This window comes from Pleurodeles waltl, chromosome 6, assembly GCF_031143425.1.
Source record: "Pleurodeles waltl isolate 20211129_DDA chromosome 6, aPleWal1.hap1.20221129, whole genome shotgun sequence".
In the NCBI taxonomy this organism is placed as follows: Eukaryota; Metazoa; Chordata; class Amphibia; order Caudata; family Salamandridae; genus Pleurodeles; species Pleurodeles waltl.
The window spans coordinates 831,754,266-831,781,823 of NC_090445.1; the positions used below are offsets into that span (position 1 = coordinate 831,754,266).

A 27,558-nucleotide genomic window follows, 5' to 3' on the forward strand; every position below is an offset into this window, starting at 1 on the left:
TTCCAGCAAATAATTATAAACCTATTGAAAGTGCTCCCTTGTAGCCCTTCAGTAAACCCAATCACATTGAAAAATTAGAGACAAAAGCAGTTCTCCGCTTACTCTGCTTTCGTCTTTACTGTTACTTCTTGTTTCTCATGTGGTAACCGCATTTAACATGCTTTGTTTTTCCTCGCGTATTCTGCATACAGTTGCCCAAACCTGCAAATCAAGTGGTGGTAAATGGCTTTTTATTTTCAGGAAGGACATTACTTATGGAACAAGCAACTAAGGGTTGAACCAAAATTAATATACTGCAACTTTTCAGAAGGCCTGGTAGTCTGTGTGGAGGATTGTGTCAAATTGACGTGCACAATCATCAAACTTTATTTTTTTTAGAATTTAGAGAAAGTAGAGAGTCACTTAATTGCTACTGCACATCGTCTTTGAGTACCACCCATTCCCATATGGTATCCATAGTCAACCCACCAAGAGTTAAGACTTGGCGTCACAGATGATAGTGTCTGCACTGGCTCCTGCACGAATTAAATATTCACAAGGGCATTGGTCTTGTGTTTCTCAGATTTTCTTTTCCTTTTCTGTACTCCTTTTTTGTCAACACATTGCACAGATACTGTATAGACTTGGGTAGTTCTTAGGAAGTAGTGTAAAGATTCTGGCACTGAAGAATGCTGCAGACCCATAGTTGACTACACAGAGAAACAGAAGAGGGTAGATCAGCATGAATTGAAGGGGTCTAAATACATTCTCTGATGTTTTAATCTTGCCTACAGGAGACCATAATAAACTTTGTACAGTCTGCAATGAGATGTTAATTTGATTTTGATCCCTCCATGTTTCTTCATCTGTTGAGAAGCCACAATAGCGTATTGCTGCACAGACAACTTCTTACCGAGTATTATAGAGCTCTCTTCCACAAGAGGAGCCCATCCATGTTGACAGTTGTTTTCCTAGTGGGCAGAAGGTGCTGGCGTCCTGATGATGATTGCCATCAAGGAGGACGACAGCCCAGTGTTCTTTTTAAATGAGAATGCAACTCTGCCCTGCCCACCACTTCCTAGTCAGGCTTGAACTCAATTTTAGTTGAGAAGCATACACTGGAATCCTTTTATTCAAGGGTAGGTAACATGTTTTATTGTTTTTGAGAATACGATATCTTTTAGTGACCTATTTGAAACGTTTTTGCGTGTAGAAAATATTTACAACAAAAAGAGTGAGAACGGGTATGTACGCAAATCTGAACATTCAGTTACGTGAACTAAAGTAAATGTTTTGTTGACTATAGAATTATGAGCATGCTAGGAAAATAGTAATTGGGACCCAAAAAGTTGAGTCATTTGGGCAAAAACCTGGATGGCTCAATTCCATAGAAAAAGTTTCTACTTTTTTCATCTGATGCTTGTGCCCACTGTATGCTAACGTTCTTCCATCTTCCTCAGATATTACAAAAGTAAGTTTGAAAGGAGATTAACATATTTAATGCTGAAGTTTTTAGATTTGGGATGTTTAATGGAAAATGTACTTTCTTGATTCTTACAAAAACAAATGGTTCTTACAAAAGATAAAAAAAAATACAGCTGTACTTTTAATTAAGAATATTTATTGAATTTTCCAGACAGCTCAGAAAACACCTCAGCCTTTTGATAATCTCCAAACTGTTAGACAAAAAGTGTGAGTGCCTTCCACAGGACAATAATTTGCAGGTATGAAGTATATTTTCAAAATAATCAGTTTTATGTGTGTACTTCTGCTACATGAAATGTATTCATTAGCCCAACTCGTGTTGTCCGATTGATCTTTGGTGTTCTCATTCATAGTGGCCTAATATAAGCACCATTGGTTTTCACTCCAAAGTCAAGGTACACTAAGAAATTGAGTATTTACAACATTTCGAAACATCAATAGTTTTTAAATTACTGTATTTACAGTTTTCATAACGCACCTTAACCAGAGGTTAAAGGGGTGGCATAAATTATAATTAAAGACACAAGTAAGAAAAATTGGAACAATGGTACACAAATGAAATAAAGACATGAAAAAAATTAACCGTGTTCAAAAGAGCAACAACAGAAGCATTTTCTGATTCCAAGGTTTTTTTTCTAAATTGCTTTAAAAACCTTACACAAAGACAGTGGTAGTGACAAAAACAGATCTCAGGTAGCCAAAGGTTTCATAGCATTAGACTAAAAATCTGACACACCAGAGAATATTAATGTGTGCAATGCAGAAATTACTAAGACCCAGGAGGCTGAAAATAACGGTTGATTTGAGAGGCAAATAATGGGGATAGTTTTGAAACAGGTAAGTAATGTGGTATTAAAAACTGTAAGTTGATTCAAGAAGAAAGCTTAGGGACCCGGCTACGAACTAAAGACTCAGACTTAAAAAGATTCAGTTTGGTGGAGTGGTAGACACCCAGTCCCTTAATACTGAGACAGTGCCTCATACAAGTGATATGCAGCATTGATGCTTTAAAACAGAAATGGGTGTTCTCTCGCAGTGGCAGACTGAAGATGGTTGTGTACAGTGCCATGAACCCTAGCTACTCCTTGGTGATGATCTACAAGATGGGTTCCCCAGTGGCACCATACAGGTCACAGTGATGAGGCTTTATCTAGTACAGCCAATCTAAACAAACTGAGTGCATCCATAAAGGGAACTCCTCAAGTGAGACCACCATTGCACATATGTGAATGATAAGGAAATAAGTGTCTCATAGTTCATGGTCTGGCAAGATAAGCAAATAGACAAAATTAACTTTTGCAGACCCTTGGCTTTCCACTTTGAGGGTGCCTGTTGTAGTACCAAAAGCCACATTGTTATAGGTAGCAAATGTTATGTGAAGGGAGATGACTTTGAAAACTAGACTTCTCCAGTATTGGATCGTTCATATATTCACATGTTTGAATCATTCCCTGTTGTTGAAGTGGGATTTCCATGATACAATTAGAAAAGCAGTGTAATGTTAAACATAACTTAGGAAGGCCATAAAGCCTTCACTTAGGTAACATATTACTATCATTTAAAAGAAACCAAGCTTCAACCAATCAAGTTGCAGCACCCTGTAGAACACCTCCTGCATATACTGCCCATACGCTTCTCACAAGGTAAAATATTGTAAAAATCTGTCATACTTTCTCTTCAAAAACCCTAAAATAGAGAGAAGGGAGGTTATTGCTGTGGCTATAAAGGCTAAAAGCCAAGAAAGACCTTGTTTCTGGGATGACAGTCCAGAAGAGATACAAAAAGGGAAAGCGAGAGGTCAGAAGTTCGGTTAGCTCATGAGCATCCCAAGAAGTCTTCTAAAAAAGACTCACTATTTATTTTCCAAGGAGTGCAATCCCTCTGAAGGTCACACTCACAAGCATAAGGGACATGACATTTCCTCAGAAGAACCAGGGAAATCAAGATCTGAACCCTCCACACCTTCCCCTCAGATTTCTCTTAAGTTTAAGAAACCGGCATCGCCGAAGGAGAAATTGTTGACAAGCACACCATCGACGAAATAATTGTCTACATTGATGGCGACGATCACAACAAAGGTAATGAGTGATTGTGGTCACTTCACCGATGATAACTACATCAACAACGGTACAGTCTACGGTGCCCATCCCGTTGATGGCTAAACTGGTCTATGCCTTGTCGGTGACGATGACCTAGTTGATGGTGAAACCGATTTCATCTGCAGTACTGGTCAGACTGCCATCAATGTCGTAGACGAGAGGAGAATCACAGGAAAAAAACAAAGAAATGGGGAAACCGTATCTCTGATACCAGAACATGCATCCCCAAACAAGTTATGACCCTTACTACCCAGTCATCTCCTTGATGAGGATGACTCAGATGATTAACTTTTTGGAGTAGCATGCAGCCATCAGAGCTGCATATAAAATATGAACAAGATGATGATGAGGAGGAGGAAAAATACTATGGTCAGGAATATTACCCTCCACAACAAGAGGGCCTTCATTATCAGGAGCAATTCCAGCCATATCTGCAGCAATAATATCAGAAGGAAGTGGTATGTGTACCAAGTGCACTGGTCTCTATGACCTCCAGATGATTTTGGCTGATTACCACAAGAGATTTCTGCCTACAACTACCTCACCTAAACAGGTTACAGTGCTTCCTAAAACTCCTTCAGTACAGCCTTTCACGCCTCAAACGCCACAGAATATACCAACAGCCGCCCCAAGGCATACACCACAATCCAGAATCATGCCAGGGCATGATATCTTGTCTTCTGGTGACGAAAGGGAAGAGAGGGAACTTCGAGATATCCACACTGAGTGGGATGATTACATCATGCCGACTCCATCATCCCCAACACCGTCACCCACGAGTTTGCCCCCCCTGTGGATATAGAAGGTTTCCATAATCTCCTGGAGAGAGCAGCTAAAAGGTGTGACCTTCTGATGACAACTAATCAAACTGTTTTTATTCGATTTTAAAGAAACCTTCTGTAAGACCATCAGAGCTATTCCTACTGGCGACTACATCTGGGAGGAAGGTATAAAAACGATGAAAAACCAGCCACAGTGACTACAGTGTTGCAAAGCCTAGACAAGAAGAATAAGGCCCCGGAAGATTCTCCAGCCTGCCTAATTAGATATCCAAAACCTGACTCTGTAGTCATCCAAGCGGCCCAGCACCTTCCCAAAAATCCATCTGCACCAATTTTAGCACCTCCTGATAAGGACGGCAGTCACCTCAATAATATTGGCAAGCAATTTTCTCCGATGTTGGCACTCACAGTGCAAGCAGAAAACTTGCTGCCAGTGCTCGGAAGATATGTCTACTAAATATGGTCAGACATAGCACCATGTATTGATCATCTAGCAGAGGATGCCAAGGCCGAAGCCAAGAAGATCCTACAAGAAGGAGAGTGTGCCTCCTCCGAAATAATTGACTGCACCATGGACATTTCGTCCACAGTATTTAGACAGTTGGCAGGAGCAGCTGGCCTATGGAGGCATGGGTGGTTAAAAGCTACTTCTTTTAGGTCAAGGGTACAGAGTAAGATTCTAGACCTCCCATATGGCTGTGAAACCCTGTTCGGGAAGCACATTGATGAGGCTTTCCAATCCATTAAAGCGGATACTGCCAAGTTGCTGGGTACCCTGCAATACCAAAAGATTCCTTTCCATGGTGCACGTGGTTCTACTACAGAGATGGTTATCAAAAATACAGGTACCCAACATACCAATCTGAGTTGTAACTGTTTAGTCCACAATACCAACAGCGACAGCCTCCTCAGACAGACTAAACAAGGCAGACCCAGAGAGGATAGCTGGGTTGACAGAGCAAGGACACAGGAGATCAACAGCAACATATTACAGGCATCGGCCTCTCCATCTCCTCTGGCATGTCTCGGAGGCAAAACAGCCAATTGCCTCCCTGGATGGATAAACATAACAGGCCAATAGCTTTGGATTTAATTACATTCGGTCACACACTGAAAATCATTCAAAAATCACCTCTGAGACCACCCCAGAAGTCTCCGCCAAAATATCTGTATCTTCTCAGGTTAGAAGTCCAGACCAGGCTCAGCAAATATGCCATAAACGAATCCCTCCAAATCAGAATGGAAAAGGTTTTTATGCCCATTTCTTCTTGGGCCAGAAAAAGTTAGTGGAATGGAGACCTATCCTCGATGTAAGAGCATTGAACAATTATCTCCGGAAATAGACCATTTGTCATACTCACAGGGCAACATTAGATCTCAAAGATGCATATTTTCTTGTCCCAGCTCATACACTCCATTAAAAATGTTTAAGGTTATTAAGGCAAGAAGAACACCAAGTCTTTCTGTACCTCGACAACTGGCTGGTCAATACACCTTCCCATCAATCTGCACAGAGGTAGCCAACGCAGGCTTCCTCTTTTTCAGCAAACTAGGCGTTACGTTGAACCCAGAAAAGTCAGTCCTTTAGCCATTTACAAGGATAACATTCTTGGGAGCTAAGCTGTACACACTGCAGAACAGGATATCTAACTCCAGAAAGATGGGAAAGATTGTTGCGCTTGGCTTGTTTAGTACAAGGAAAAAGTCACTTTCAGTTTGCCTGTTCAAATCCCTGCTAGGAATGATGTCCTCATGCATTTCTTTGGTACTGTTCTGCCGCCTCTGGATGCAACAGTTGCAAGAGGAACTTGACCAGCAATGGGATCCAAACAGAAGGATGTTTCGATGATATAGTTTGTGTCGCTCTGGAAATAGGCACAGCCCTTTCCTGCTGGCCTCGAGAGGCAAATCTTTCCACAGGCCTAACATTCATATCCCAAGCTTCCCGGTTGGCCATCACAACAGACACTTCCTTAGCCTGTTGGGAAGCTTGTGTCCAAGATTTGCAAGCTAGCGGCTAATGGGAACTGTCTTGTTTATCTCTACATATCAGCCTACTGGAACTCAAGGCAGTGCACTTAGCCTTGCAAGCCTTCCTGCAGAGAACTCAAAAGTCTGCATTGCTCATCCGCACAGACAACACTATGACCATATGCTGTATCAACAAGCAAGGGGTCACAAGATCCCAAGCACTGTCCCAAGAGGCACTAAGGATTTGGGTGTGGTCGATCAGTCAGTAGATACATCTGACAGCTGAGCATGTACAAGGGAAGCAAAATGTCATGGCAAACACATTGAGCAGAATGAGAAGTATCTGGCATGAGTGGGAAATCAATCAGCAAGTCCTAGAGGAAACTTTCAATCAATGGGGCATGCCAAACTTTGATTTTTTTCTCAACTTTCTAAAATTCTACTGAAGCTGGCATCCACACCCAGGCTTGTGAGGGGATGCATTTTGATTGCAAAGTTTTCCTCCAACTCCTCTCCTTGCAAGTATTCTCAGGAAGATGAAGGCAGAACCCTGCAGGATAATTCTTATAGCTACAAGATGGCCAAGACAACATTGGTTCACAGAGCTTCTTCTCCATTCAGAGAGACAGCTCATCCAACTACAACCATTTCCGTCGCATCTGACCATCCGGATCCAAGATCCTTACGCTTGTCAGCCTGGCTCCTGAATTCAATGAGTTTTCACATCTGAATATCCCAGGATATTGCAGAGATATTCTGGCCAGAGCTAGAGCATATAATACTAACAAGACCTACAGTCTTAAATGGAAGCGGTTTTAAATCTGTTGTCAATGAGCAGTGTACACCTAGTGTCATCTCCGCCAGAAGAAATTCTTCCTTACTTGCTACATCTGGCACAGTCAGGACTTGTTCATGCCTCCATTAAGTTTCAGTTAGCAGCCATATTCTGCTTCAGAAGATTGTTGACATTACCATTGTTAAGGTTTGGCAGGCTCATCAAACTATTTCTTAAAGATGTCCTTTCCTGCTCTGGCAACTAAATACTGTACTTTCTCAACTAATGAAAAGCCCATTTGAGCCTGTACACAATTTGTACATTTACTTCTTGGAAAGTGGCAATCCTGCTGGCACTAACATCTGTAAGACGAGTAGGTGAAATACAAGCATTCACCATTCACAAACCCATTTTACAGTTCAGGAGTGATAGTGATTCTGCGAAAGAATCAGAAATTCGTTCCAAATGTTTCATCAGGCTTCTTGCTGAATGAACCAATAATTGCAAATACATTTTTTCCAAATCCCCAGAAAGTAGCAGAAAGGACATTACATTCCTTGAAAGTCAAGAGGTGTTTGAAGTTTTATCTTGACAAGACAAAGCAATTCCCCAAATCCAGTCACTTGTTAGTGGCATACAGTGCTCCTAGATAGGGTTATCTGCTGTCTAAACAAAGCATAGAAAGTTAGATAACTAGTGCCATACAATTTTGTTGTCAAAAAGCTGGCACACCAACAAAAGTACAAGCTCATTCTACCAGGAGTATATCAACTTCGACAGCGTTGTTTGCTTATGTGTCTCTTCAAGATATCTGCAGAGCAGCAAGCTGGAAGAATAGACACACCTATACGCAGCACTACTGCTTGAATTCCACAGTCCACAGCAATGCAGCCAAGTGGCGTTACAAAATCTTTTCTATTAGAGGTCAGGCATCATATTAAGTGATATCCCTCCATCCTCTTATGTATTGTGCACATTTCACATTGTTTATATATGTAAAGGTGTGTGTGTGTGTGTGTTTGTATATATGTGTGTGTGTGTGTATATATATATATATATGTATATATATATATATATATGTTCAATGGCATGTGTAGCTGCAGATACACATGCTATGCACAGGTCCTGCCATCTAGTGTTGGGCTTGGAATGTTACAAGTTGTTTTTCTTCGAAGAAGTCTTTTCGAGTCATGGGATCGAGTGACTCCTCCTTTTCGGCTCCATATCGCATGGGCATCGCCTCCATCTTAGATTGTTTTCGTTCCGCCATCGGGTTAGGACATGTTTCTTTTCACTCCGGTTGTTCGAGTCGGAACAGTACTACAAACTCTCTAAATTCATCGGTATTGTTTTCGATCGCGTACCATCTATCATCGACACCTCGGTACCGGCAGACACAGATCTCTACTTGCCCTTCGGGGCACCCGCACCCAACTCGGGCCTGGTCGGCCCGACCAAAGTCTTATCGACGCCTCATTGACCGGACCCCGTTTCGATTCTGCCCTCGGTGCCACGCCAAATTCCCATATACGGACCAACATCTAGTCTGTAACCTGTGTCTATCTTCAGACCACCGAGAGGATACTTGCGAGGCCTGCAGATCCTTCCACTCGAAAAAGACTCTACGAGACCGAAGAGCGCGAAGGTTGGAAATGGCGTTGAGAAGCACTGAACGCCTCGACGCAGAAGAGGAGGAGATTATCCACACCGCAGTCTCCGTTCGGGGGTCTGACTCCAAGCATGAGTCCGACAACGACAGACCAATAACAGTGGGCCAGCACGTGAGTACGCCTGCCCTTACCCAGTCCAAGCCGAAACACAAGGCCTCGGGGACGCCACTGCCGGAAGACCATGACTCCACCCGTAAAAAGAATGCCAGTGACCAAGCAACAACTTCAGCTCCAAGAAAGGCCATGCCACCGAAGCCTTCAGACTCGAGCCGAAGCACAGGCTCCGAAATACTCAAGCACCGACCCATTGAGTCGAAGCCCTGAAAATCCCTCTCGGAGCCGAGGCCAACGTCTACTCCAGGCCTTTTGATCCAGAGGAAACCGGCTTCGGAGCCGAAAAGACCCATATATAAAGAGGAGCATTGCCTTTCCAAACAATTGAAAGAAAGCCATAGATTTGCAGAAGAACTTACGCAAATGGAGGAATTTGACGAAAAACAGGTCAGAATTCAAATTCATAAAGACACTGGCAAGATCCTCACTGCACCTCCTGTAAAAACAAAGAAGAAGCTGGCCTTTCAAGGACATTTGGACACTGACCAGCCACCGGCTAAAGTGTCAAAACCGAGACAAAAATCTCCACCTCCTCAGTTCTCACCTCACCAGTCTCCTCCTCATTCTCCTCAACTAACTGTTTCTCCACCTATTACCCCCATTGCACAGTCTCCAGTACACTCTGCAGAGTCACACCAGGATGAGGTAGACCCAGGGGACCTTTATGATGATCCCATTTCTGACAATAGTCAAGAGTGCTATCTGTCAAAGCCATCATCCCCAGAGGATAGTTCCTCATACACTCAGGTTCTAGCTAGGCCAGCGTCATCCCATAACATAGCCACGAACACTTAACCTCTTGAGGATGATTTTTTATTTAATACGTTGTCCTCAACTCACGCCACCTACCAGAGTCTACCCATGCTTCCTGGCATGTTAAAATATGCACATCAAATCTTTCAGGAACCAATTAAGGCAAGAACAATCACTCCTAGGGTATAAAAGAAAATATAATCTGCCTCCTTCTGACCCACATTTTATTACCCAACAGCTACCCCCAGATTCTGTAGTGGTCAGCGCAGCAAGGAAAAGGGCTAACTCCCAGTCGTCTGGTGACGCACCGCCACCAGATAAAGAAAGCAAAAAATGTGATGCTGCTGGTAGAAGAGTAGCATCTCAAGCGGCTAATCAATGGCGTATAGCCAGTTCCCAAGCGCTAATCGCTAGATGCGACAGGGCCCACTGGGACGAGATGAAAGACATCATCCAGCATCTCCCCAAGGATCAACAGAAAAGAGCCCAGCAAATAGTCGAGGAGGAGCAGGCCATTACCAATAATCAAATCAGGTCAGCGTTAGACTCCGCAGACACAGCCGCAAGAACTATTAATACAGCTGTCACCATTAGACGACATGCATGGCTTCGGTCGTCAGGCTTTAAACCTGGAATCCAGCAAGCTGTTCTTAACATGCCATTTAATGAACACCAGCTGTACGGCACACAGGTTGATACAGCCATTGAGAAAATGAAAAAGGACACCTACACTGCTAAAGCTATGGTGGTGCTTTACTCAACACAATACGGAGGCTCATTTCGAAAGCCTCAATATAGGGGAGGCTTTAGAGCCCAAACATCTGAGGCATCTACCTCACAGTCCAAACCCTCTTACCAGCCACAATACCAAAGAGGGGGGTTTTGAGGAACCTACAGAGGACAATTTCCCAGAACTAGGGGAAAATATCAGCCCTCAAAGCAAACCACACACACCAAGCAGTGACTTGCTCTACATCGTCCCTCACCACACTTCCCCTGTGGGAGGAAGACCGCAAAAGTTCCACACACACTGGTTACCCATCACAACAGACAATTGGGTCTCATCCATTATCCACCATAGTTGCTGCATAGAGTTCGCACAAATTCCTCCAGATATACCTCCAAAACCACACAAACTCTCCTCCCAACACATTTGAATGTTGCAAGCAGAGGTACGATCATTATTACTCAAACAGGCCATAGAGCTTTTACCACATCATCAAAAAGGAACAGGTGTTTACTCCCTATATTTCCTCATTCCCAAAAAAGACAGAACATTGAGACCAATACTAGATCTCAGAACTCTCAATCTTTACATCTTATCAGAACACTTTCACATGGTAACACTACAGGATGTAGTCCCACTGTTACAACAACAAGATTTTATGGCAACACTGGATCTAAAAGATGCGTATTTTCACATACCCATCCATCCAGCGCACAGAAAATATCTCAGGTTTGTAATACAAGGAAAACATTACCAGTTCAAAGTGTTACCTTTCGGGATAACAACAGCTCTCAGGGTATTTACAAATTGCCATGCCGTAATCGCAGCCTACATAAGAAGACAACATATCCATGTCTTTCCATATCTCGACGACTGGCTAATAAAAGCCAACAGTCAAACACAGTGCCAATACCATACACGTTATGTAATAAAGACCCTACACACACTAGGGTTCTCAATAAACTACCAAAAATCTCACTTACAACCAGCGCATGTTCAACAGTATTTAGGAGCCACATTAAACACCCAAACAGCACTTGCAAGCCCAAGTCCACAAAGGGTACAATCACTCCACAACATATTACCACGAATGCAGCCAAACCAACAGTACACAGTCAAATTTGTCATGAAACTGTTGGGCATGATGGCATCATGCATCACCATTGTCCCCAATGCAAGACTAAACATGCGGCCCTTACAACAGTGCCTTGCAAAACAATGGTCACAGGCACATGGTCAACTTCAAGATCTAGTGTTGATAGACCGCCAGACTCACATTTCGCTTCAGTGGTGGAATTCCACAAATTTAAACAAAGGGCGGCCATTTCAGGACCTTGTGCCTCAAGCCATACTTACAACAGATGCATCAATGATTGGATGGGGAGCACACCTCAACTATCACAACATTCAGGGACAATGGGACAACAAACAACTTCACATTAATCACTTAGAATTGCTAGCTGTATTCCTAGCACTAAAAGCCTTTCAACCTCTTCTCGTTCAGAAACACATTCTCATCAAAACAGACAATATGACTACAATGTACTACCTGAACAAACAGGGAGGAACCCACTCATCACAACTTTGTCTTCTACCACAAAACATTTGGAATTGGGCAATTCACAACAGCATTCACCCTGTAGCACAGTACATTCCAGGGATTCACAATCAATTAGCAGACGGTCTCAGTCAGGATCATCAGCAAACACACAAGTGGGAAATTCACCCCCAGGTACTTCACAAGTACTTTCGCCAATGGAGAACACCAGACATAGATCTATTCGCCACCAGCCAGAAGGCAAAATGCCAAAACTTTGCATCCAGGTTCCCACACCCTCTATCCAAGGGCAATGCTCTATGGATCAACTGGTGAGGGATATTTGCTTACGCTTTTCCCCCTGTCTCGCTCATTCCATTTCTGGTCAACAAGCTGCGTGAAAACAAACTCAAACTCATACTTATAGCGCCAACGTGGGCTCGTCAACCATGGTACACAACATTGTTAGACCTATTACTAGTACCACACATCAAGCTACCAAATAGGCCGGATCTGTTGACACAAAACAAACAACTGATCAGGCACCCCAATCCAGCAATACTCAATGTAGCAATCTGGCTCCTGAAGTCTTAGAGTTTCAATATCTACATCTTCCACCAGAATGTATGGAAGTAATTAAACAAGCAAGAAAACCCACTACCAGGCAGTGCTAGGCAAACAAATGGAAAAGGTTTGTCTTTTTCTGCCAATCCAAACACATTACACCTCTTTCCGCATCCATACAAGAAAATGTAGGTTACTTACTTCATCTACAAAAAGCAAATTTAGCTTTTTCATCCATTAAAATACATCTCACAGCTATTTCAGCCTATTTACAAAATATACAAAACAAGTCTCTATATAGAGTCCCTGTCATCAAAGCCTTCGGGGAAGGACTAAAATGTATCATACCTCCAAGAACACCACCAGTGCCTTCATGGAATCTCAATATTGTACTCACACGGCTCATGGGTCCACCGTTTGAACCCATGCACTCGTGTCAGATACAATATCTAACATGGAAAGTAGCATTCCTCGTTGCAATCACTTCATTATGAAGAGTTAGTGAAATACAAGCATTCACTATTGAACAACCCTTTATACAAGTACACAAACATAAAGTCGTACTTCGCACAAACCCAAAATTCCTAATTAAATTTGTCTCACCGTTTCATATAAATCAAACAGTGGAACTTCCAGTCTTCTTCCCACAGCCAGACTCAGTAGCAGAAAGAGCGCTACATACATTAGACCTTAAAAGGGCTTTAATGTATTACATTGACAGGACAAAATCATTTAGGAAAACTAAATAGTTATTTGTCGCATTCCAAAAACCCCATACTGGTAATCCTATCTCAAAACAAGGAATAGCCAGATGGATAGTAAAGTGCATCCAAACCTGTTACCTAAAAGCAAAAGGACAGCTATTAGTAACACCAAAGGCACACTCCACCAGGAAGAAAGAAGCAACAATGGCATTCCTAGGGAATATACCAATGACAGAAATCTGTAAAGCAGCCACTTGGTCAACACCCCATACATTTACCAAGCATTACTGTGTAGATGTGTTAGCAACACAACAAGCCACAGTAGGGCAGGCTGTACTAAGAACACTATTTTAAACAACTTCAACTCCTACAGGCTGACCACCGCTTATGGGAGGAGAACTGCTTTGTAGTCTATGCATAGCATATGTATCTGCAGCTACACATGCCATCGAACGGAAAATGTCACTTACCCAGTGTACATCTGTTGGTGGCATGATCCGCTGCAGATTCACATGCGCCCTCCCTCCTCCCCGGCAGCTTAAAAACCTTTTTGTAGCACTGAAGGTTTTAGAGCCAAATTCAAAGTAAGAGAGTACAGATTTTAACAGACAATATAACTGCCATGTTTTACCTAAGACACAGTGGGTAACCTTATTCTACTCGCTCTCAAATCTACCAGTGCATCTGCAGGTGGGCAATAAGAGACAATCCGCAGTGGCGAAACAAAACTCAAGGGCCCCCCTCGCAAAGTACATGGAGGGGCCTCCCCTCCAGTCTCACCCAGGAGCTCTCAGGCCAGGATACTGTCCTGCGGGGACCCCCTGGAGCTTGCCCCCTTTCCCCCACACCACAGGGCTAAGGGGCCTTCATAATGCCACTGACAAACAGTTTCTAGCATTTTAGATCCCAGGTTTAGGAAACACTTAAACAGAAAAACTCAGCAGTCAAACAAACATTTCCTATGAATAGGAACTAAAACAAGACCATGTAAATGAAATCTTTTCAGCTGTGAGAAACACCACTGGAATATCTGTCCACAACAGCAGAAAATGCAAAATGTTATTCCTTCACATCCAGGCATTACCATCAACATTCCCTAGGGAATGTCCTATTCATAAACTGTTACAAGATGTTTGCTTTTGCTTTCCGTCTTGTATTATTATTGATTCCATTAGCATTGCATTAGAGTCCCTGGTTCTGTAGATATCTGCATTTGGATACCTGTTTTAGCTATCAGCTACAACACTGAACATTATTGGAGACCTGCTTATGTCATCCACGAGAAAGTGTTATGATGTATAGTGGAAAAGATGTCTAATATGGTGTAAGAAGAAACATGTACTTTACTGCTTGTGTGATGAAACAGTGATGGTTAGATAGCCCACACCATCTGGTGAAGTGCAGATTATCGTAAGCCTTCATAATGGTTCACCTAGTGACAGTGGCAGCATATATTAGGGGAAGTTATACTAAATAGGTTTTGTCAATCAAACTCATTGAAAAAATCATGGAGGGAGCAAAAATACTTTTCTTGGACCGTTCCAGCACAACAATGGAACTTCAAGCTAGTTCTAGCAGGATTAACAAAACCACTCTTTGAACTCATTTATAAAGCTTAACTTAAGTGTATAGCATTTAAAACAGATAGTGTAGCTGCAGCATCACTTAGGGTAAGCACGGTGGTCACCCACAGTCCAGTAGCCATAGTTATCTGTCTACAAGGGCAAGGTAATAACAAGGACATAAAAAATGTTTACCAAAGGTATACCTGAATTTTCACATAAAGTAAACAGTTAAACTACCAGACTTCCATTAAATGTAAGGAGAGCTGTAATGTACCACATATGAAATACTCAGGCATGAAAAGAAAAAAAAACAGTTCTCTGTCGCCCATTCAATACAAACACTAGGCACAGATTTAACAAGAAGACCAAAGCAAGATGGATAATGCAAACAATTGAACATTGTTTCACAGGGCCCAATAAGGCACTAGAAATAAAGCCCAAGCTTAGTCCACTAGAACAAAAGGGAGCAACACTTGTATTTTTGATGGTAAGGATTGGGTTATTGGGTGAGGGGGAGTGAAAACCCTACTATAACAACAACCGCAATCATTGTCAGGTCAACCACAAAAGTCACTAAATCAACCTGTACTTTACCCTCTGGTAGTTTGACACAAAAGCATTGAGGCTTAACTTAGGGGCACTATGTAAAGTATTTATGCAGCACACAAACAGTAATAAAGAGAAAACACAAGACCAAAACAATTTAGAAAAATAGAGAAAGTTGTTATAACCCCTTCTGTGCCCAGGACGTAATGGTTACGTCCTGAGGCACAGTGCTCTTGTGCCCAGGACGTAACCATTACGTCCTGGGCACAGAGCCCAGAGGGAGCGCTAGCGCTCCCTCTGTGGGGTTCTCCCCCCAGCCCCCCAAGGCAGGGATGGAAGGGGAAGACCTTACCCTTCCACCCCGAACCCCCCACCCCCCTTGTGATGTCAGCGCGCAATCACGCGCTGATTGTCACGGAAGGCCTCCTCGCGATCTAAACTCTTCCGATCATGTGGAGGAGGCCCGGAGAGGCTTCAAAGGGAAGGAAATGTATTTCCTTCCCTTTGAAGTCTCTCAGGGCATTTCAAAAGCCGGATTGCAAAGCAATCTGGCTTTTTGAAATGCCCACTAGACACCAGGGATGTTTTTTTAGAAAAAGGAAATTGGCAAGGGTCGCAATTATTAGGCCGATCTGCCCCCAGTGGGGGCAGAAACCTCTAGGCACCAGGAATACATTTTTTGTTTGTTTGTTTTTTATTTTAGAGGTGGGGAGCGACCCCTTAGGCAAGGGTCGCTCCCATAGGGGGCGGCAAATTATATTTAGGCCATTTCTGCCCCCCTTGGGGGCAGATTGGCCTATTTTTATGAGGCCAATCTGCCCCCAAGGGGGACAGAATCCACTAGACACCAGGGAGTTTTTTTTTTCTCATGAATTTCACGCAAGGGGAGCGACCCCTTAGGCAAGGGTCGTTCCCCTGGGGGGGGGCAAATTTATTTTAGGCCATTTCTGCCACCTTGAGTGGCAGATCAGCCTATTTTAATTAGGCTGATCTGCCCCCAAGGGGGGTAGAAACCACTAGGCACCGGGGATTTTTGTTGTTGTTGTTGTTGTTGTTTTACAGATGGGGAGCGACCCCTTAGGCAAGGGTCGCTCCCCTGGAGGGGCAAATTGTATTTAGGCCATTTCTGCCCGCTTTGGGGGCAGCTCGGCCGATTTTAGGTCAATCTGCCCAAGGGGGGCAGAAACCACTAGGCACCAGGGTTTTTTTTTGTTTGTTTTTTTGCGCAAGGGTCGCTCCCCAGGGGGGGGGTGGGGGCAAATTTATTTTAGGCCATTTCTGCCCCACATGGGGGCAGATCGGCCTATTGTTATTAGGCCGATCTGCCCCTAGGGGGGCAGAAACCTCTAGGCGCCAGGGCAATTTTATTTTTGTTTTTTGTTTTTTTAGAGATGGGGAGCGACCCATTAGGCAAGGGTCGCTCCCCTGGAGGGGCTAATTGTATTTCGACCATTTCTGCCCCCCTTGGGGGCAGATCAGCGGATTTTAGGTCAATCTGCCCCCAAGGGGGGCAGAAACAACTAGGCACCGGGGATCTTTTGTTTTGCGCCAATGTCACGCATGGGGAGCGACCCCGTAGGCAAGGGTCGCTCCCTGGGGGGGAAAGGGGGGGGGGGAATTTATTTTAGGCCTTTTCTGCCCCCCCTGGGTCCGGCTGAGCTAGAGGCCAAAATCCACAGGTAGGCACTTTGCAAAAAACACCTCTGTTTTCTGTGAAAAAATTTGATGTGTCCACGTTGTGTTTTGTGACATTTCTTTTCGTGGGCGCTAGGCCTACCCACACAAGTGAGGTACCATTTTTATCAGGAGACTTGGGGGAACGCTGGGTGGAAGGAAATTTGTGGATCCTCTCAGATTCCAGAACTTTCTGTCACCGAAATGAGAGGAGAAAGTGTTTTTTTTGGTCAAATTTTGAGGTTTGCAAAGGATTCTGGGTAACAGAACCTGTTCAGAGCCTCACAAGTCACCCCATCTTGGATTCCCCTAGGTGACTAGTTTTCCAAAATGCGCTGGTTTGCTAGGTTTCCCCAGGTGCCGGCTGAGCTAGAGACCAAAATCCACAGGTAGGCACTTTGTAAAAACACCTCAGTTTTCGGTGAAAAAATGTGATGTGTCCATGTTGTGTTTTGGGCCATTTCCTTTCGTGGGTGATAGGCCTACCCACACAAGTGAGGTACCATTTTTATTGGGAGACTTGGGGGAACACTGGGTGGAGGGAAATTTGTGGCTCCTCTGAGATTCCAGAACATTCTGTCACCAAAATGAGAGGAAAAAGTGTTTTTTGGGTCAAATTTTGAGGTTTGCAAAGGATTCTGGGTAACAGAACCTAGTCAGATCCCCACAAATCACCCCATCTTGGATTCCCCTAGGTGTCTAGTTTTCATAAACGTGCTGGTTTGCTAGGTTTCTCCAGGTACCGACTGAGCTAGAAGCCAAAATCCACAGGTAGGAACTTTGTAAAAAAAAAAAAAAACACCTCTGTTTTCTGTGAAAAAATGTGATGTGTCCACGTTGTGTTTTGAGCCATTTCCTTTCATGGGCGCTAGGCCTACCCACACAAGTGAGGTACCATTTTGTATCGGGAGACTTGGGGGAACACAGAATAGCAAAACAAGTGTTATTGCCCCTTGTCTTTCTCTACATTTTGTCCTTCCAAATGTAAGGCAGTGTGTAAAAAAGACGTCTATTTGAGAAATGCCCTGTAATTCACATACTAGTATGGGCGTGCCGGATTTCAGAGATGTGCAAATAACCACTGCTTCTCAACACCTTATCTTGTGGGCATTTTGGAAATACAAAGGTTTTCTTGATACCTATTTTTCACTTTTTATATTTCAGCAAATGAATTGCTGTATACCCGGTATAGAATAAAAACCCATTGCAAGGTGCAGCTCATTTATTGGCTCTGGGTGCCTAGAGTTCTTGATGAACCTACAAGCCCTATATATCCCCGCAACCAGAAGAGTCCAGTTGACTTTTGTCTACCTTTTAGAAATGTTTAGCTTTCTGGGATCCAGAATTGGTTTCTCACCCATTTTGGTCACTAACTGGAAGGAGGCTGAAATCACAAAAAATAGTAAAAATGGGGTATGTCCCAGTAAAATGTCAAAATTGTATTGAAAAATTGGGTTTTCCAATTCAAGTCTGCCTGTTCCTGAAAGCTGGGAAGATGGTGATCTTGCCACCGCAAACCCTTTGTTGGTGCCATTTTCAGGGAAAAAAACACGAGCTGCCTTCTGCAGCCTTTTTTTCCCATTTTTTTGAAGAAAAAAAACTACATTTTCACTGTATTTTGACTAATTTCTTGGTCTGCTTCAGGGGAACCCACAAAGTCTGGGTACCTCTAGAATCCCTAGGATGTCAGAAAAAAAGGACGCAAATTTGGCGTGGGTAGCTTATGTGAACAAAAAGTTATGAGGGCCTAAGCGCAAACTGCCCCAAATAGCCCAAAAAAAGGCTCGGCACAGGAGGGGGGAAAGGCCTGGCAGCGAAGGGGTTAAATAAAATGACACCAAAACGATTCAAATCCAGTGAGTAGAACCGTAGTTGTGAATTTTTTTAATCTTTAGTGAAAACTAGCATCTCTTGGATTTCTGGTCTTGCAAGACCAAGGCAAAGTCAAAAGTTAAGGCAGACCGAGATGGAGTGATGGTCACATACAAGAGGTGGATTGGGCCCAGCCTCAGCTTATCATTGGACTTTGAAAAAGTTTGAAGAAAAAGTCCAGGAGAAGGCAAGGTTCAGTGGGGCAAGGCAACATGCTGTTACCAAGTCGTAGTTGTCACCGGGGAGCCACTGGACGAAGTCTTGGTGAAGAATTTGACAGTGGGTGGGAAAAGCTGTATTTCCAGACCGAGGAGATGGTCGCTCTCAACCCGGATGAAGATTTTTTTTACCTTCGGACCTAGACAACTTTTCTGAAGTCAAAAACCTCCAGTGGGATGAGGCTGAATGATGTAGCTGAATAGAGCTCCACAAGGCTGAATACTATCCCTGAGAGGTCCTGCTGAAAGGGATTTGGTGCTGCAGAGAAGGTAGCAGGAGCTACAACGAAGTCAGGCCAACTGGTGTTGCACCTTGGGCAGATCGCCAGGTGGGTAGGTTCCAGTCTTCTGTCTTCTCTAGGAAGTTCTTGGTGAAAAAATATTCAAGTCCCTAGTTTTAGGATTAGGCAGGATCAGTAGTACCAACACCACTTCCAGGCATCCAGGAGCTGGTGGGCACCACTTGAGTGGTTAGGGCTCACTGCAGCAGAGGCCAGGCGCAGAATTCAAGGCCCCAGGAGTTTGTCCTTACAGTTCACACACAAGGTCAGCCAACTAGCCCATGGTGTCACTTCAGGTAGTTCTGGGGTCAAGGAAAAGGTCCAGTTCTCCTTCAAGTAGCAAGAGAGTAGTTAAAGCATCAGGGTAGTCCTCTGATGGGCAGGCATTCCTTCCAAAGTCTTCCACAGTTCCAGGAATGTACCAAAGATGTATTCTGAGGGTTGAGTATTTATACTTGGTGCCATCCTTTGTGTGGGGTGTACACCTTGCCCATCTCCCACATCTGGTTCTGAAACGTTCTTCCCTTTGACAAGGCTGTAAGAATTCTGGGGTAAAAGCCTCGTATCAAGGTTCTTTGTGTGTGCTGGAGGCAAAACACTCCGAAGTGTAAATGGCAGGGAAAAGCTTGGCCCTCAGCAATCCTTGCAGGATGGTCCATCCTGCCCACATCTAGACCCTTTTCCGTCTCACTTTCTGAAGTAAATACAAAAATGCCCAACAGCAGAGCCATTCAGAATCATGGGACACAGGACACTGGCAGAAGGCACAAATGGTTTGGTCAAGAAAATGGCAACTTTCTAAAAGTGACATTTTCAGAATTGTGACTTAAAATCCAACCTTACTATTAAAGTGTATTTTAAATTACAATTCATTTACGTCTAAACATGACATTGCTACCTGCTCCCAATCCAAAGTTAGCATGTATTAAATGAAATAAGGTAACTCAGTGTTAGCCAATTGAAGTGATAGGACTTACAGTAGTGAAAAACAATTTTAGGAGCTTTTCACTACCATGGCATGTACAACTTAAGCATTCATGTCCTACGCTTTAAATACAGTGCACCTTGCCTTTTGACACCTTAGGGCATACGTTAGGGGGTGACATATGCAATACGAAGGAAGGTGTAGGCCTGGCAAAAGGTTTATTTTGGCAGCCCAAAATGGCAGTTTAAAACTGTTCTACAGTCTGCAACGGCAGGCCTGAGACATGTTTTAAAATACTATACTGAGTGGCACAAGGAATGCTGCAGGCTCAGTAGGAGCATTTAATTTACTGGCCCTGTGTACATGTAGTACCATATAATAAGTATTTATAAGTGAATTCAATGTGCCTGTTCGGTGTTATCCAATTTTACTGGGTTTTAAGGAGATAGCACAAGCACTTTGTGCACTTTGCCATTGCTAACCAGTGCTAGAGTTCTAAACCCAACAAAAAACAAATCTAGCAAAACAGAAGGGTTGAAGGCAAAGCGTTTGAGGGAATACCACACCAAGGATGTCATGTCTCCCAATGACCAATGTGTCATGGCCTTCAGAGCACACTTTCGCAAGACACTGTAACACTCACAAGGAGATGGAGATACGAAAGTCAATAGTGAAACCGTTGTTCTCATCCAACCCCTCTTGAAACACACCACCACTGGGGGATGGAACAGTGAGATGCTCACCATGTAAATCGAGAAGAGACTTCACACTGCAAAAGGAAACCAGTTAACTGCAAATAATTTTTTTCAACTTGAAGATCATCTAGATTCTCATATAACCCTTCCCACCTCCCCAGTAAAGGAGGGTATTAGAGGAACAGCAAAAAAATCTAAAATGGCGATCTGGTGATTAGGCATTTTAAGCTTACGGTCAACTTAAAACTTGGTCTAAATGTATGTTGACGCACACTTGAACCCAACCACTAGATGGCAGAATTATGCACAGCTTGTGACTCTAGAACTTTGTGCTGCTAAACCATAATTACAGGTAAGTAACGGATTCCTCTACTTGCTTTAAGATACTGTTTATGAAGCAGCTTTGTGATTATGGATACTCTAGAGTTTGGTAACAGATACCCTTTTAATTTGGATGCTAAGCATAGCGCCTAAAGCTGGAATTAAATGAATGACTTGGCATGCTATTATGTTAAGCGCAGGTACTTGTTTTACATTTTTTGTAACATTAGTAACATTGTGACCCTGAAAGAAGCAAATGATTGTCTGTTTTCTGTAGTTCAGCCCCCCTGTCTCTATGCCAGTATTCACCACAGTCAAATGTATTTTCCACTTCTCATCCAATTTCTAAGCTGCAGTATGTGAATATCAATCATCTGTGTCTTGACATACTGTTATGTGATACAGATTTCAATAACTGGGTTTTGGTTGTTAATGTATAAAGACATACCACTGACGCTCCTAGAGATGATAGTTACCTCACTGTGGACAGCCTGAGTTTAATTACTACTCTAGTATGAAGATTCCGGTTTGCAGCCTTTCCTTATCTAATAAGTGTATTCTCAATGTAGTAGAGGGAGCTAAGATGCCCACAGATAGCTCACAATTTTATATCAGTGATATTAAAGGATATTATTTGTGCATTGTACATTTGCATCATAGGCAACACATGCTTCTAAAAGATGCTCTGAGATTTTCTGTATATCTCCAGGAAATATTCCAAAGCTTGTATCTTTGTTTATCTATTGTTACACATAAGTAACCTTTCCCGTAGACCTCTTAGATCAATGTGTTTATTATATGAAAGTGGTTTCATTTGTAAAGAAAGGAAAATATGTGATTAAAATAAGGGTCCTGAAAAGGACAAGAGTTTATTTGACTGTTTGCTTGCTGGCATCGTTTATAGCAGCCAATTCTTAATAAACTTCCATGAGGTCAGGTGTTGGTACAAAGTCCTATATGCTGTAAGAGGTTTTTCAAAAGAATGCCGCTGGTCTCATGGAACATTGAGCCTGAGTTTGTCAGATGGAGTATTGTCCGTCCAGATGAAGGAGGACATTACCCATACCATCCTGATGCTACTCAGCCTGCCAATTTTAGAGAAGGCAGATGCCTTGTGGTCATCTCTACACTGAAAGAAACTGCTATTATGGTGCTTCCCTTCGATGTACTAAATGTTTTGATGCCCATACACCAAATTATTGACTTTTTTTCCCAAAAACAAACTTCCAAAATGTAAATTTGTTTTTGTGGACCCACCACACCCTGGCAGCGCTCTCCATGTATTTGTGAGTCATAGTTTTTTTCCTGTCCCAAGAGACCGAAATAACAGTCATTACACTGTCCACCTTAAGTATGGTGGATGGAATAATGCTCTTCTTACGATAGCCACTCCTCTGTGAGGCTGCTGGATGAAGTATTTAGTTAACAGTCAATCGATACTACATTGACCGAATACTACATCTGCCTATCTCTAAATGAGATAAGCAGACCCTAGGTTTGGAAGAATGGGTACTCTGTCATATTTGCAACAGAGTACTCTGTCTGCCAAACTTTATATTGGGCCCTCCTCTTCTAGATCACGACCTTGAACAACCTGGTAGAGAGATGAAGGTGGTCCTAATTTTGGCATTATGTGTATCAGTGTATCCATTCCTCAAGAACTACTACCCGATTCAGTGCGGTACCATAAACCATCTAGCAACAAGTATCCAAAAAAACTTTTTCAAGTACATAAATGTGTCTTTAGGAATCCAAACTAAATGGTTGCTTTTCTTGACTGTTTCTCTTTGCAGATGTCACTTCTGTATCGGTATATCATTCAGATGAAGCCTTCTACTTTGACAAAAAAAATGTTGGCAGAAGAAATAGCTGAGCACCAAAATGATTATCCTGAACAGGTTGTACATGCAAAGGTTGAGCAAAAGGTACAATATAGATTGCTCTAATGATCTAGATTTGGAAACAACACTTACGCTAGTTAGGAGTATAGAGCAATTTGAATGTTTTGTGAGGGAAATGAATAAGCAAGGTGGTAAAGTATATGGTAAATCACAATATCATGATCCTATGGATCGTGATAGGACTGTGTGGCGTAAGGATGATATTTTGTTTGTTTTTATTATAGACGCCAAGTACATATGGGCAATAGAAAGAGTTATTTGGCCACATTCATGCTATTATACCCATCTTTCAGCCTTGGTCCTGGATTTCAGTGAGGCCAACTCTGAGGCCGCTAGAACTGTTGGCTTCCTGCATCCTGCTGTTTGGAGTAGCTCTCTAGGAGAGGTTACGATCAAAGACCTCTGGTCCCTGGCAGAACCCCAGCTCCATATCAACCTTCTGGAGAAGATTCAAGCTGCTTGGTGTTGAAAGGCGAAGTTTCTGATCTGCAGTTGTTGTTCTCCTTCCCAGTTATCTTCGTGATATTCAGACCCGGCCAGTGTCTCATTTATCAGAGAATTCCAAGATGTCTCAGTTACTTCAAATAGAAATCAGGGAATTGCTTGACTTAGGGCATTGCGGATGCTGTGAAGCTTCACAATTGCAGTTACCTTTGTAGCTTCAGCATGAGTATCCTGCTGTAAAAACACTGAAAGAAGTGTTCGTTTTTTTTAATGACCTGATATTTATCGATATAGTGAAGAAACATTTGATGGAGAACTTCTTTTAAAGTTTAGAAACTTTACCCTGTCCTTAACCTCATTCCTCTAGCAAGTCACTCAGTATTCCCAAGGTTCCTCTGAGCTAAATTTACTTGGCTAACTAGTGAATCTTGAAGCAGAATTATATCTAAACGGTTTGGGTTTTATTACCTGTGGCCTCATAGTATAGACAGCTGTGGCGCATTTGCCAACACTGGTTGCAGTGCGACCATTCCCTTATATCATTAACGAACAGGCCAGGACTTGCATGCTCCAAATATATTGCAAGGATGTTAGTAGCATTTCATAATACGTGCATGCATGAGGTCACTGTGTGAAACACTGTTTTTTTCCTTTTTACAGTCCAGCTGTTAAATCACCCCATTCCTCTAAGAGGAAAATGGCATTGCTGCTGTACTGTAATAATTTTACGCAGATGAGTTGTGACTTCCCAATGCCTGCTGCCAGTCGGCACTGTTAAAGGCAGGCCATTGAGCTGTACATCTGCTCTTTAACCTGTGAAAGGGATAACTAGCTTTTCAGCACTTATAACCTATTTAACCTAACAATTCATTCATTAGTGGACAAAAGACTTCTTTATGGCACCCTTATTAATGTGCTGCACTGATAATTACAGCAAAGCAGAAATGTATTCAAATGTGACCATGTGTGAATTACAGCCACTGTTTTCAAAGTTACTCATGGACTTTCTTAAATATATTTCGCAGTCAAATGGAAGTGGCATTGTCTTTATTTTAACAGTAAAAAATTCTGTGTTTATTGTACATATCTGCAACCGTAGAATGCCATTACTAAAAATGGTGCAAGAGCTTAACAGATTTAAAGTACTGTTTGGGGATGAAAGATGCTATGATGAATAAAATACCCTATTATGTACATTAAATGGAATTGCAAGCCGCCGTGGAGGTCTTTGATTACAAGGAAAAACTGGTTTGGTCTTGTTCCTTCATATGGTCAGAGAACTCCTCAGTGACATGCAGTTTACGTATAAACTGCACTAGAAGCTCTTTATTCTATTCTATATATATATTTGACCAGAATTAATGGTTTTCTCACTCTGTTGTTGCTATCTGTTTTAGGCATATTATCTCACCTACAGTCTTCTTAATTTGGTCAATGAAGCAAGTTATTTGGATGTTTGCCTTTCTAATGAAAGGGTAAGTGGCATTATCTTACGTAATACTGCTGTTAAACAATGTTGCACAACTTAATCAGCACAGTTATTTATTTCCTGTTGGAACTAATCACAGATTTGTTTGGACATCCTATTCATACACTTTCAGGTTGTGTACGTTTTGAAGAATTTGGTGCACTTTACAAAAGTAAATACCAATCAAGTTTGCTAGTTACAATACTGGACTTTCGAAGAGCAAGGTTGTATTGTTTTTGTGACTAGAAAAACATTCCAAAGTAGATGGTGTGATATGACTAGTAAAAGTCGTCTATGTCATTGTTCTTTTCCATTCTTAACTCTTTCCTTATTGGTACTCCTTCCACGCAGTGGCAGGACCAGAAACTGTGTATTGCTGGTAATACAGATCTTTGTGCTCCAGTACCGCTTATGCATGCGTTGGTCATAGGCGACATGCTTCCATTGCAGCATATTAGCAGGCACTTTTGGTTCTTTTTTTTTTTTCCCCACTGTGGTTCAAACGTGCTTCTCTTGCACTCAGTAATTGCTAAGGAGTTTCCAAACCTCTTCTTGCTTCCCTCAGAACAGGCTTCCTGTTGTGATTCCATGCTAGCCATTAAACTAACCTCAGACTCCTTTGGCAGTGTTCTTACAGTGAAGTTGAAGTCTTTGGCAAACTACCCCCCCCCCCTCCTCCCCCCCAGGTCCCCTTCCTCAAACCCTGGTGCACTCCACAACCAACCCCCCCCCCCCCATACCCCCCTCCCCATTCAGGTGATGCTTTGCCACCAGAGAGACCCAACCAGAGGCACTAGCCTACATTGACATGGCTGGTTCTCATCCATCTGCCTTTTTCAACCCCAGTTGTGTCCTGTCTAGGTTGGCCTGCAAAGATGGAAGATTCCCTATATTTCGTTTAGGTCGTCTCCTGCAATATGACTTATTTGAGGAAGAGACACCAGCCTGTACACAGATCTGGAAACTGGTACCTGTAAGCATCCTCCAACCGTGCATTTCCATGCTTTCTTGTCCAAGGATTTGAAAGGGCTACCCATGGAAATTCCGGCATCCTCACCAGAGAATGAGGATATTCCTTAGTGGCAAAACCTCTTCCATCAAATCCAGCCCAGGCACTTGGACATTGGTGCTGAAGCAGGCCCAGAAAGTTCAGAGAAGTCCTTTCCATGATCTTGTTATGGTCGTTTGCGTTGTGAACACCGTAAACCACAGCAAGTATGCTGTCTTCCCGACACAGACCGCACAAATTTCTACTGACTGCAATACTGCCACATTGCACACAAGGAAACAAATTAATCTCTATTCGGTTTTGCAACAAATCATAACAGGCAGTACAGTGCATCATTACCAGTATAAAACATGGTTAAAACAATCACGTTCATCCTAACTAAGCAAATATGTACAAACAGGGGCTAGACTTCTAAATCAACCTGCCATTGATTTCCTACTTCTCGCTGGCACTTTAAGAAATGAACGCACACTAAAACATTCATCTAGACTTCCTAAAAGCTAAACATAAAATAATGCATCTTTGCATTTCCTAAAATTGAGGCATTTTAAAATTAGCTTTAAATAAAGTAAAAATGGACCTCTGTAATATTTACAAAAGCACAAAGTGCAACAAGATTTGTATTGATGAACTGTCACAAGGGTTGGCCAAATCGCACGTTCCCTGATAAAGAGCACCTTTCCAAAAAATAATAAGACACCATACAGTACCCACCCTAAAATGCAATAAGAGTGATCTCTCCTACCGAGAAAGGATTTAGAAATAGATAACCGGTACCTCTGACATTCTAAGCACAGTGTACGCTTTGACTGTGCTTTTGTTGGACTCTGCGCATAATCTGTTAGAGTGGCAAAACGTGTCAAATCTGGCCTAAACCACATTCATGTCAGATTTTATCTGATAGCGACATCTAGTTGCAGATTCCTTTCCTGAGATATTCCTCCAGGCATCAGTCTGGATCTGGAGATTTTTCTCAAGCAGTACCCCTGTGCGGCATTAGGTGGCGTTGGTTGGTACGGTCGTCTGCGTCATCTGCCGCGGATATAACGTTGCGGGTCCTATATAGGCGCCACTCAGGGGGCTGATGTCCGTACTTTTCTTTCTGCGCCAGCCAGCACTGATCAAAAGAGAGCTACCCCTCAGTCACATTTTGACTGGTCTTTTTTCGACTTTTGTCAAAGCTTTTTTGAGTGTTTCTACTCCTGGTTGCGACGAGGGATGTCTTTGTGTTAGACTGGAATCCTGCTGTAATGTCCTTGACTGATCTGCACCTCAAGTGTCTTTGGTGCCTGAAGCGCAACCACTACTCAAAGTTGTTCTCCGAGTGCCAGGCCATTAACCCGAAGGCTTTGAGATGGTGGTCTCTAAAACTGATGGCAGCCCGGTGCTTGGTCTGCGTAAGTCCCGATCTCAGTCGAGCGGAAGGTTTTGGGATCAGTCGTGAAAGTCTTCGGGACGATCGGGTAAGTCGAGGCATAA

At 42.8% G+C, this 27,558-nt stretch overlaps 1 protein-coding gene across 1 annotated transcript in view; it reads left to right on the top strand.

Moving 5' to 3' along the window:
* The window catches only part of SLF2 (SMC5-SMC6 complex localization factor 2), a 393,983-nt gene that overhangs the window by 268,768 nt on the left and 97,657 nt on the right, over positions 1 to 27,558 (top strand). The window contains exons 15-17 of the mRNA XM_069239517.1: positions 1,616 to 1,703; positions 23,051 to 23,182; positions 25,000 to 25,077. Coding sequence (XP_069095618.1) covers positions 1,616 to 1,703; positions 23,051 to 23,182; positions 25,000 to 25,077 — 298 coding nt within the window. The remainder of the gene's footprint in view (positions 1 to 1,615; positions 1,704 to 23,050; positions 23,183 to 24,999; positions 25,078 to 27,558) is intronic.